Raw genomic sequence first — 11,953 nt, 5'->3', positions numbered from 1 at the left:
TTGTTGCATCCTCCTACCCCATCCCAAATTATGGAAAATGTACGTGGTGTTTAAAAGGTAAATTTCGCAGAAAAGTATACTTTTTACTATCTGACTGTGCTAGGAAAAAACATACACATCTTTCAATCCTTAGTGTATCCAGACATGAACAAATTCAAGAGGAAGGGGGACAAAAAAAAAACAAACAAAAAAAAAACCACAAAAAAAACCCCAAACCACCACACCACACCAGGTCAGCATAGTGACCAGCTGCAGAGGCCTACCAATATTTGGGCAAGAAATCTTTGAAGAATCTGAAGTATTTAAAACATTAGTTCAGTTTTCTGGTTACTGTGAAGATAAAGAAGAATCTTAACCCAAAAGACGTTCATAACAGGGATAAATATAGGGGCTGAATGTCACCATATTTTGGAAAAAAACCACAACAAAACAAAACACTCACACAATCGGTCACCCTTTCTGTAATAAAGAAATTACTACATTATACTTATGTAAAGATTTAAAAACAATGTGTATCCATTCAAATCATATTTATTTAATTACACTGTAATGCAAATAAGTTAGGTCCATATAAACCCCATTTTGTTGTATGTACAACCTATGTCATTGTCGTCGTTTAACGTCATTAGCAAGCCGATTGAGCCACCTGGTGTAAGTGTCCGCCTCATCCTCTGGAATGTACGTATCTTCAGACACTTTCTCTGTCCATCAGCTGGTTCTAGAACAGGACCGCCACATCCTTCATCCCCAAAGTAGACTGAAAGGGGAGGGTGGAGGAAACAAAAGTCAGATTTGCAGCATGTAGTTGTTTTTAAATGGATATTTGTAAAACACAAATCTGGAGAACAGCCCTGTAAATGTACAGAATAAATGCTAGCCCCCAACATACTGAAATAATGCCACCTTTAAAATAAAATTTAAGCCTACAGAGCACAAACATGTGCTCAGAAAAAAGAGCATCTGTGAGCTTCAGATTAGACCAAACACATGCTTCTGGTATCTATGTACATACACTCTGGTGTGAAATACATACTTCACGTTGTGCAGAGACACACTCAGTGGACCAAGAAAAAAAGTCTCAAACTTCTAGTGAAGCTAAACATAGAAACACTGTCAGCAAACAAACAACTCCAGCAAGTTAGTTCTTAAGACACCAGAAGATTTTACTGAAATTGTAACATGATCTTGACACTTTTTTTCATATTTTCTACTGTTAAAAGTAGCTCCCTTGAATCGCTGAATCCTAAAAATGGGATTTCTACACATTCTAACTATGTGAAGCTAGAAGAGTTAATATATGACTTTGCAAACAATACATACAGTCCATCAATTATTCGTCTTAGGAATACCTGGTTCTGCACGGTAACCAAAGTTATTTCAAGAACAATAAGAGAGTCACACTTTCTTCAAAACTTTAATTTAATTAGTTTGACCCACAGAAGCCCTCCAATAAAACTCAAATGCCACAAGAATTCAAGTATTACTAATGCCATGACATTGCATGACATTAACAAACAGTCCCACAAGAAAGAGGCAACATGAGCAAATGCACTTTGCTTCATGACTATGACCAATATTGAAGGATAGAGCCCTTTATTTCATATAGCTTTTATGCAGTGTTACTACTGTATTTGCAAAGGCAGAAGGAAATGGGGTTTTGTTTCAAATTCATGCTAGAAAGCTGAAAAGTTATTCCTCAATGAAGAAACTTGCATAAACTGTCTCTACAACAGATTAGAAGGGCAGGTGCCACTCAAAAGGTACAGGAAGTCCCATATATTAAAAGCCATGAAAGATTAAGAGAAAGGCCCTCCTAAGAACTTGTATTTTGCTGTCTTCTCTTTTAGATTTCTAAAGAAACAAGAACCACAACCAGCTATGCTTTCACCCTAAACAATTAAAAACAATGGATGAAAGCAACCATCACAACTGTTGCTGTCCAGAGATAACACCCCGAACGGTAACTATCTGCAGTGGGTTTGCATATGCTTTTGGAACCAATACATACCTCCAGATAGTTGGCTCAGGCATTCCAGGATCTGCACCTCTCTTAAAACCTGAAGCGAAACATACATTACACACATATATAAAAACATGTATGTGCAGACTCCTGCATAGTTAAATAACTATCAAATTATTCCAGCCCATTAAATTGCAATAAAAAAGAAAACCTACTGAGCAGAGAACTGTGATTCATGAAGTTGTGTACTAATCTGAATAAAAATTGCACATTCTTGTCAGGGTTAGAAAGCAGATAAAATAAATACACATGTACAGTTTTATATTTTTTTTTTTTTAAATTCTTACCTGCATCTTTATCTGACTTAAGATTCAGGGACAACTAGCTATGCAAGATGGAGGAAGTTATCTACCCCAAAGATCAAGACATACGTACCTACACATACACACAAACATGCAGATTTTACATGTTGTTCAGAAAGCAACCTAGTAAGGCGGTACACACAGTGACACCTACAACTGGTATAAGTGAGCACCTTGAGTCCTAATAGGCAATGTTCTGCAATGACATCTGATGCAGAACTTAAAAGTAATATTTCAATAACAGTTCACTCAATTTAGGATGACAGAATTCTAAATGTTAAAATCAAACCCAAAATCTTCTATTTTTACTGGCACTTTTTGAAAAGCTACCTAGTTCTAAAGCTTGCAAAGAAACAAGATGTTTGTCAATCTACTAACACCCAGGAAAATGAAGAGAAAGTTAATTACAAAGAGCTCATCCCCAGCTAATGACTCAAATACTAATTCACTAAAGCAAATGTATGCTAGAGAAGCAATTGAAGGTTCAGTGTATGAATATCTTTGCCTGCTGGATTGTAAATTAAAAGTCTTGAAGCAGAATCATGCAATTCATACACTGTTAACACATCCTCTCCTACACTCGCTAGCTAGAAATGGAAGTTATATGTAAAATATATAATTTCCCTCATTTACAGAAAATAAATAATTAATGTCAGCTTGCCTGAAACATAGGCCATGAAGGTTAATGGAAAAACTTCCATTAACTTCATGGGCACTGGGTTAGCTCTTTGAAGGTAACCTTGTGTGATTTGAGACTGTTAAACATCCTGACCCACTTTCTTTGGCTGCCACACTGTCCATCAAAATTGCTTTAAAATTTATGAAGTTGTATTAGGAGTCACACTCTATGTGAATGCTTCTGGCTTTCCCCCCCACCCCCTAGTACTTTTAAATAAGCAACCCAGGTTTAACAAAACTGCACTGGTCTAATTTACCTACTTAAAACAGAGGCATCTGCTTCAAAGCGAGTTTAAAAAAAATACAACAAAAAAACCCAGACCAATCGCCTATAATTGCAAATCCACATACCAGGGTCCCTTGTACATCCCCTGAGCATCCCATCCTGACTTAGAAAGCCTTTCAGAGAAAGTTAAAAGCTCAAATTTCTGAAAGTTTCCCTGTCCATGTTTAAAGTGTATTTCATCTACACAGGCGTCAATACAAAAATTTACCTTGAATCAGTGACACCAAGGGCTGCGTAGCCTCTTGCCCTTCCACTGTATCACACCTTCCCTCCCAGATTCAAATGTAATCCCAGTACAAAAGAGGTTCTTCCAATTCTACGGACTTTTGAGTGCATGCCACCTCCAAGTGTCTATGGCAAGGAAAGGTGGCACCTGCACATCTTGTTCCCATCTGCTTACACTTAATGTCCTTTCATTACAGCAGACAAATTTATAAGAAGACAATGCAGATGTGGAACAGCACACTTATTTTTCTGGAGGTATGAAGTCAAACTAGTTTATCACTGCTACATAACAGCAATATACTCGGCACCCTGATATTAGTGCAACTGTAAACACAGTAAGATGGCTTTATATGACATGAAGCAACTTATTTAATTTCCTCTGGTATCCCTCAGAACTAATTGCATCTTTACCATATTCATAGATACTGTCGTAAAAGTAAAATCAAAACCAAATTTCAGCAAGAACAAAATTAGGTCACAAAACCCTGCTGAAATTCCCACTCCCAAATTATCAATTTAAAATAACTGACAAACTAAAAATGCAAATATAATTAAACTTCAAACCTAATACTGCCAATTAGTTTTTTCCATACTGTTTGAAGTGTCATCTTTTACTTGTAGTTGTTAAAGCTTATATGTAATTGTTGAAGAGACCAACTTTTTCCTTATTGTTATCTATTATGTGAACAATCAAAGCCCTTCAAATTGGACACTGCATTCCCCTCAATTAATTAAAACAACCTATCAGCTTTGACTGTAAACACATCAAGCTCCCAACCCTCCTTCATGTTTGCATTCAAGGCCGAGGTGCCTGCCTGTTTTAGATGCCTTTCCCAAAAGGCTCCACAGAGCTGGGGCAGAAAGTAAGCCAGATGAACTGCGGGGATCAGCCTTCCTGGGACCCCTTGTCACAGAAGAAGTGAACAAAAGCGTCAGGCCTATTGCACGCGCGCATATCTTAAGTAGGTCAGGCTCTTTAACAACGACAGCTGATGGCATACAGCCCAAGCTCAGCAGGAGAACTACCATGTGGTAGCGATGCCCAGCCAGCCCCATGACAGGAGCAAGCAAAATACATCCTGGGTGCCAGGCATGACATCAAGGCATCCCCCGAATGCCCCACAGCAGTTCGGAAACGGGAGCCACGCCATTTTGGGAGAGACTGTAGCCTGTACCTAGCTGCAAATTCAGCCTCAACCAGGGGCTGGCAACCCCCGTGGTGCCACGAAGCAGAGCTCCCGGCCGCAGGCAGCTCTCTCCTCACATCCTGACTCCCTACTGCAACAAACACAGACGCTAGCCTATTAAAGCAGACAGTCACTGATGCACGATTAAGTCGCAGCTCCGTTTGCTGTTAAGCTGCTCCGGCCCGTGCTCAGCCCGCTCCCCAGCGGGGCCCGACCCGCCGGCCTGCCGCGGCCCTCCCCTCACTGGGCACGCAGGCTCAAGGCGCGCTCCCAGCGCGGGAACAGCCTCCAGGAACGGAAAGGGGCTGAAAATCCTTTTTAAAGAAAAAAACAAAACAAAACAGAACACAACAAACACAAACCTACTGTCTCGCCGTTCTCTCAAGGGCAAGCCCCCCCACACACACTACCCCGCGGGACCCACAGGAGACCGCCTCGCGGCCCCCCCCCGACCGCGCGCATGCGCGGTGAGGGCCGCGTCGCTCCGGGGCGCCCCTCCCCCTCCTCCTGCCCCCCCCCCCCCCCCCCCGCGCGCCCCCGGCCTCCCCAACGGCCGCCGAGCGCCAGCCCCGCCGCTGACCTAGGTACAGCACGACGGGGATGAAGCCCCAGCGGATGGCGAACTGGCCGCCCTTGAAGAGCTGCTGTAGCCGCTGCTTGGCCTCCTTGCTAAGCTTCGGCATGCCGGCGGCGGGGGAGAGAGGAGGAGGAGGAGCCCAGCCGCCCTTGTAACGCTGCGCCGGCAGCGGTGGGCGGGACCCCATGGCGGCGGCGCGACACCCCCCGCCTCGGCTGCGGCGGCGGAGGAGGGGCGGTCCTTCCCCGAGAAGGACGAGGAAATGGCGGCCGCCGAGCTCCTTCCGCTCGTCGGCGCTCACCGGGCAGGCGCAGCGCGGCGGCGGGCTGCCGCTGCGGCCCGCAGCCCGGAAGGAGGGGCTTGTTCCGCGCCCGGCGAGGCAAAGGTGACGGGCCGAGGGCAAGCCCGCCGGAATCGGGGCGTTTGTTCGAGGGTGAGGGGGTTAGAAAAGCTGTGGGCCTTCCTTATCTGCCTGTAGGTCCTGCATTTATGTGTTTGTGTTTCTTTCCCGGAGCTCTCAAGATATGCGCACGCTTTGCACGCCGCCTCTGGAGGCTGGGAAGTGTCTTTTGGTAAGTGAAAGGTAGAGACGGAGTGATAAGAGAAATGTTTCTGGTTGAAATCGGAAGTGCCTCTTCATCTTTGATACCAGGCTGTGCCATTTGTTCAGTCCGTGGAAGTGCGGAGTTCTGGGAGTGAAAGCTTGACAGAAGAAATATAGGGAGAGGCGTTCTGGTTTTAGGCCAAATGTCTTAAAAATGCCACTACAGCACTTAGGGCTTGTTGTCCTTACAAAGTCAGAGCCCGGATAGGTACTGAGGCACTTTCTTTTCTAACAAATAAATGAGCGGTCTCTGCAAGAACCCCTTGCAGTGCCGTAACCACCAAGCTATTGCCTGTTTCGCGCCACTACTTATGAGACATTTTGCTGCATGATGTCTGTGCCGTGGACTCCACCAGTTATGTCATAGCTGTACCATGTTTCCGTTCTTTCTCAGGTAGTCTGCTGCCTTTTGCTGTAATGCCAGGTCCAGGTCTTCAGGTTCCTATATGGCTGCAGTATTTAACATTGGCAGTCTATCACGTCTGCTAACCGTATCAAACTCCTGTCATAGTTTGGAGGGAATTTAATTGTATATGGAAATTCTGAAAACAGTTCCTAGAAATCATGCCTTGTGACAGTGCAGAAACCTACTCAGTTTTGTTCATAGTCATGATTTACTGATGGGACACAGTTAAAGTTCTGCATGTTATGCATTGGTTTGCCTAAGGCAATTACTTGAAGTTCTGTAGCCATTTTGTCGCATTAAGAATGACAACAGGTCAGCGCTTTTAGATCCAAAAAAGAATCCAGGGCTATGATAAATATCACTTACACAGATACCTCATTTCCTCTTCCAATGTGTGGATGTCTGCTCTGCCATTCCAACGTGATGAAAATATGAGCTTATAGCTTGCTCCTTGCTTTCCAAGTAGGGACAGGTAGCAAACTGCAAGCCACGTGAGGGATTCTGGCAGCCCACAGCTTGCTTTTGCCACAGTCTACCAATAATCAACATGTGGGGGATAAAAGAGTATTTTGGTGATGTGGTGGCACAAACGTGCTGTCATGGTACAGAACACACAAACAGCCTTTCCTCATGTAAATCAGTCCATATACACTGTGCTTTCATATGCATTAAACACATTGATGGGATACATCAGTATTCCTAGTCATGTGACTGACACATATTTAATGATATCTAACAAGTAAAGCAGAGGCTTAGGGTTTGTGAGTGGATTCTTTATAAACCGAATAGCTTATCTTTAAAGAAAGGTTAAGCACCAGTGCTGTAGTTCATCAGCAGATGAACATCAGTATGAAGCTTGGACTGTGAGCCTACCCCTTTCCCAAAAGAATATGCCTTCATGACAAACAGCACAGGATGTGATCATATGTCATGTTTTCTTTACACATTCTCAGCCATTAGGGGCAAGCGTGCTCCAAATAAGGACACGTAATAACGGAAGCACATGTTGTGTCCATTGACTTTGTAAGAGTTAGTTTTGCTTGATGAAGTTTTCGAACAAACAGTTTTGGCTTACTCCTCTTTCTGCTGCAGGGATAGGTAGAAAAATACTGGCTAGATATTTTCATTTCACTTTAAAAAATAATCATCTTGCAGGTAGGGCTTTTTCCAGTTCCTTGTTTAGCAACCAAGGTGGTGTTACTTCAAAATAGTACCTCCAGATTAATGGAATACTTTCAGTAACAAATCCAGAATTTGTGGAACATACTAATGAAGACTTTTCTGTGGCGGTCTTAGGCAACTAGTAATACAAATAATTCATCCATAAAAGACAGAGCTGCCTCTGAAATGCTGTTTGTCTGTTGCTTTTTTCTGGGTGGTATTAAAGGTGAGTTTGTACTTAACCAATGTGGTCATTCCTACTTTGTCATATCTGGCCTGGTACTTGTACATCAGTGGATTGCTGTATTTCTGCTCCTGAAACTGAGTACTATATAACTATTGTTAAATTATTTTAGGGATAGTCTTCTATTCAAGCTGGGAATTCTAACTTGAAATTGAGGTAACAGGAAGATAAGTGGTTGCTGCAGGAACCAATTTTTCAGCAGTTTGTATTAAACTGATTTTCCTTTGTAGATGGGACCAAATCAGATCTGTTTCCACAATGTAGTTACTGTTACAGCTTGTTCTTCCTAAACATACAAAACCAATAGTTCATTACAGCACACAGCTTGTTAATAACGTCTTACAAAATATTACAATAAAACGTGACCTGCTGTATTGGAATTAAATTCAAAAGGTATTTTCCTTAAACTTCTTGTAATTTTAGTGTAAGTGGGATTCAGAAGGTCAAATGTAATAAATAACTGATCCAAATGGTTAAACAGCTGTCTCCTTTGAGTATAAATTGGTTTAACAGTGTCACGTGTGATACAGTATATTCTTACTGTGGATGTTCTTGAGAAAGGGTATTCTCAAAAGTGTCCTATGTGTACAAGCTGCTTCTCTTATTTCCTTCACACATCAAGTCAAGGAATAATTTTCAGAGCACAGAAACTTTCCTTGACAGCTCTCATTTCTCATGTCTGCTAATTCTAATGTTTGACTAAAAGCTTGTAGGTTATTATTTCCTTTATTTAACTACAGAAGCCAGGAAATTAATAGCAAGAAAGTTAATATTTCTTTGCCACAGTTCTCTTGCAAACAAAATCAGTGCTGTGGCCTAAAAGAGCACAAGTGCATGTGTTTATTATGCAAATAAAACAAAGTTGATTCTTAATAGCTAATGGTCTAAATTTATATAGTGTTACAGGCTGAAGCTGAGAAAGGATATCTGTAAACAAAGAAAAGTGACTGGAGAACGGCACTTCTTCCATCATAACACACATCCATAGTCTCATACTGTCCAAAGTATCACATTTGCAGTAAAAAAAAAAACAAAAGCAAAACCTGACAACCCCCCCCAACAAAACAAAAACAAACACACAAACAAACAAAACCCCAAACAAGACAAAAAAACCAAAGCATGCCAACAGTAAAGGTTTGTACTGACTCCAGAAGTTTTCTGTGCCTTTATTTGGCACCTGTTGCACCTAGGATATTAGAGGGTCTAAGACCTCAACAGTCATCTGGTGAGCTACTGACTCGGCCAAAGGGTAAAAGAGAGCATCATTCATTTTCCCTGCAAGTTCAAGCTGGTGGGACAGCACTATTCAGATAATTGAAATATTAAAATTGGCCCCTAAAACCAAAAATGCCTATGATTGGGCATGAAACAACGAGCTGTTTTGAAGGGAGAAGAGGTAATACCCAGAGAAATTAGTACTTTAATAAATTGATGGAGGCAGCTTTGCCTGGAGAAGACAGAAGTAGGATGATGTGGGCATGCTGTGGGTACTAGTTCATGTTTATAATTTATTGTGGTAACACTTCCATGAAGGATATTGATTTTACTTATGGTTTACTTATTGGTTTTTCTTATGGCTGATAATGAAGACAAAACCACTTGGAATGGTGTATCCATTAAATAAGAAAAACAAGAGCCCCAATTGCTGGAGTGACAAAAGAAAATTAATAATACTATATGTGTTGAAAGTTTTTTGTTACAAAAAACCTCTTTGAATTTCTTTTGACTCGTAGTTCATGTGATCAGCAACAACAATAAAATCAGAAGTAAAATTGCAGAGTTTTAACTGGGACAACAAGAATGTGAATCCCTACTGTTTTATTAACTTGATTAGCAGTAATTCCACAAGTGCTGCGTTTTCATAGCAAATAAATACCACTAACACTCCTTGTAGACTGGCCAAACGTTTCAGTTTTTATTGGTAAAGGAGAGAACTGAGATTCTTATAGACATGACAGAATCACTTAAGCATCACTCGCTCTGTCTGGTGGCTTTAGCTTGTCTTTGTTTTTTGGTGCAAAGGGTACATTTCAGGTTAAAGAATTTCAGACCTCTAAAGCTTCATCTCAACACACAACAAAGTAAAGCCTTGCAACTCAGAAGGCTGAAGAAGGAGACAAAGTGAAGTGACACATTCAAGTTTGTGAAAAATCACTGTAAACTCTACATAGGAAGTCCCTGCAGACCTCCATTATGCACTTACCACTCTCACTTTTGAGATTTCACCTTCAATTTACTGTCAAGAAACTGCATTAAATTCATCTGCTTGGGAACAAAGTTTGAGTTTGACTCTGTTTAGGAGGAACTTACATTTCAAAGATACTATGGTAGATATTTCATACTTGAGGATTATAGGAAATAAGCATAAATAATACAAGAACATAAGCAAGAGGTACTTAACAGGTTTCCATTACAGGCTGAATCTTTACGATGTCAGTAAAAATGGTAGTATATTATGACTAGACATTCTATTTCACTTTATTATTACGATTAAACTTTCTATTTTTATTGTGCCCTAGTAATGATGGTCCTTTTCTTCCATTCCATTTTAGTATTCCCGTTCATTTAGTCTAATAAATCCCAGCTACTCTGCAGTACTGCTGGTCTGGGAAATGTTCCTTGTCATTTCACAAAGAGACAAATAGAAATCAGAAGCACTACAGTCAAAAAAGACTAAGGCTGTCCGATTATGTCATGTGGAAAATGTCAGAATTCTAAAATGTTTCTTTTCTGAATGTTGTTAAGACCTAGATTACTTGGGGGTGAATATGTTTGATTTTTTGCATTTAGCATATTTTCAAAACATACTTGAAATACAGAGCAGTAATGCACATAAAAAAATTCTGTCCAGATTAGATTCTCTTTCATATTGATTTCTGTGTGATACTCACTGGCTGTACTCTGGTCACTGTCTGATACGGGATATTTCCAAGAAAAGTGGTATTGTCAGATGCCTATCTAGAAAATTAGTAAAATGATCAGAGTGGTAGGAACAAAAAGTAAAGTGTAGTAATTTTGTATATTCAATACAATAACTATACAATTTATGTATTTAAAAATAAAACAAAACTGAGTTGTAATATGGGGTTGAGTGCAAACACAGTAATAATTTCATTATTTTTCATTACAGCTCCCAAGGCCAGTGAAGGAGAAACAGCAGTCTGGGGTGAGACAGCCTCATCAAATGCTTTTAGAGACCTCTAAGAAGAATTTCTGTTGTGCTTGAAATTGAATATTACCTGCTGCAAAACTTTACTGTGGTTTGGAACTTGACTTTCCCATTCTCCTCATCTTCATTTAATAATGAAAATGAAGCGTTATATTTAAAGATACTGCTACCTTTTACCATAGGTAGTTCCTCTAAAAACACAACAGTTCTTAAATGCATGTTTTTATGATTGCACTGCTTGGCCGAGGATGAAAACAACAATCTGATTCCTTGCATACTTTCAGTGATACGCAAAAATCTGATGGATTAAAGGATTTTCTGAGGCCAAAACTAATATCCATGTTTACTCATTCTTTGTTTTTAAATTAAGCTTTTTTTTTTTAGCATCTGAGCAGTGAAGGTTTCAGTAGGTCTAGGAGGATTTCCTCTGAAGATATTTGAATGTAAACCTTTTATTTGTCAACAGACCTCAACTAGATTTTTGTTGCTGAAGAATTTGTTGTTACAGCAGCACACATCTATAAAGATTTTAAAGGACTTCTTAAAAGATGCTTGGTTTAGGCAAATTTTTACAGTGATTGAAACAAGATGAGGAAAAGAGTGAATCTATTCTGATTTCCCAAACAGTCTTTGCTCTCAGTATACTTGGTTTTTATACCAATTCTGACCTTAGTACATTGTATTAAGGTGAGGCAACCATGAAACTGAGAACATAAGTCTTTGCAATCAGTTGACAGCATTGCACATGAAAATGAAGTATTTATCTTTGATACAGAACATATAATTGGAGCATTTGAAAAATAAGAATTGTAATTAAAAGTCATATTCTGCTTCCTCTCTTCAGTGAGTGTTTGTTGTAATAGTCTTTCTTAGCATCTATCTACAGGAAATACACATGCTGCTGAAACAACTTTTTCTAACAGTGAAATATTTGAAAATCATAACTGATGCACAGCATTCGCTTCACTGATTTACAATAGCGCTTTTGGATGCACTCTTTCAGATTTTACAAGATAAATGCATACAACAACAACAAGCTACTAATTATCTCCTGGTTATAAGCAAAGAGAAAAGAAGTAGTAAAGCAAAAAGAA

General features: G+C 40.2%; 1 protein-coding gene and 1 non-coding gene across 2 annotated transcripts; one reads left to right on the top strand and one right to left on the bottom strand.

The window, feature by feature from the left end:
- Positions 1-515: 515 nt before the first annotated feature.
- Positions 516-5,484, bottom strand: TOMM7 (translocase of outer mitochondrial membrane 7). Its single transcript, XM_052800254.1, has 3 exons — positions 5,279-5,484; positions 2,009-2,057; positions 516-757 (listed from the first exon to the last, which is right to left on the bottom strand). Exons 1-3 carry the CDS (start codon positions 5,460-5,462, stop codon positions 742-744), a joined length of 249 nt encoding a protein of 82 aa, XP_052656214.1. The 5' UTR covers positions 5,463-5,484; the 3' UTR covers positions 516-741.
- A 5,614-nt stretch (positions 5,485-11,098) lies between these two features.
- Positions 11,099-11,186, top strand: LOC128152295 (small nucleolar RNA SNORD93). Its single transcript, XR_008238591.1, has one exon. It is a non-coding gene; the product is annotated as a small nucleolar RNA SNORD93 (small nucleolar RNA).
- Positions 11,187-11,953: the final 767 nt, after the last annotated feature.

This window comes from Harpia harpyja, chromosome 1 (genome assembly GCF_026419915.1).
Source record: "Harpia harpyja isolate bHarHar1 chromosome 1, bHarHar1 primary haplotype, whole genome shotgun sequence".
Classification (NCBI taxonomy): Eukaryota; Metazoa; Chordata; class Aves; order Accipitriformes; family Accipitridae; genus Harpia; species Harpia harpyja.
The sequence above is the reverse complement of the archived record's forward strand: the minus strand, read 5'-3'. Positions and strand labels throughout refer to the sequence as shown.

Bases quoted from the DNA above. Each gene is read 5' to 3' on its own strand.
- TOMM7 (XM_052800254.1), bottom strand. From the start codon at position 5,462: ATGGGGTCCCGCCCACCGCTGCCGGCGCAGCGTTACAAGGGCGGCTGG. The intron at 2,058-5,278 runs GTCAGCGGCGGG...GTTTCGCTTCAG, and splicing joins CCCCGTCGTGCTGTACCTAG to GTTTTAAGAGAGGTGCAGAT.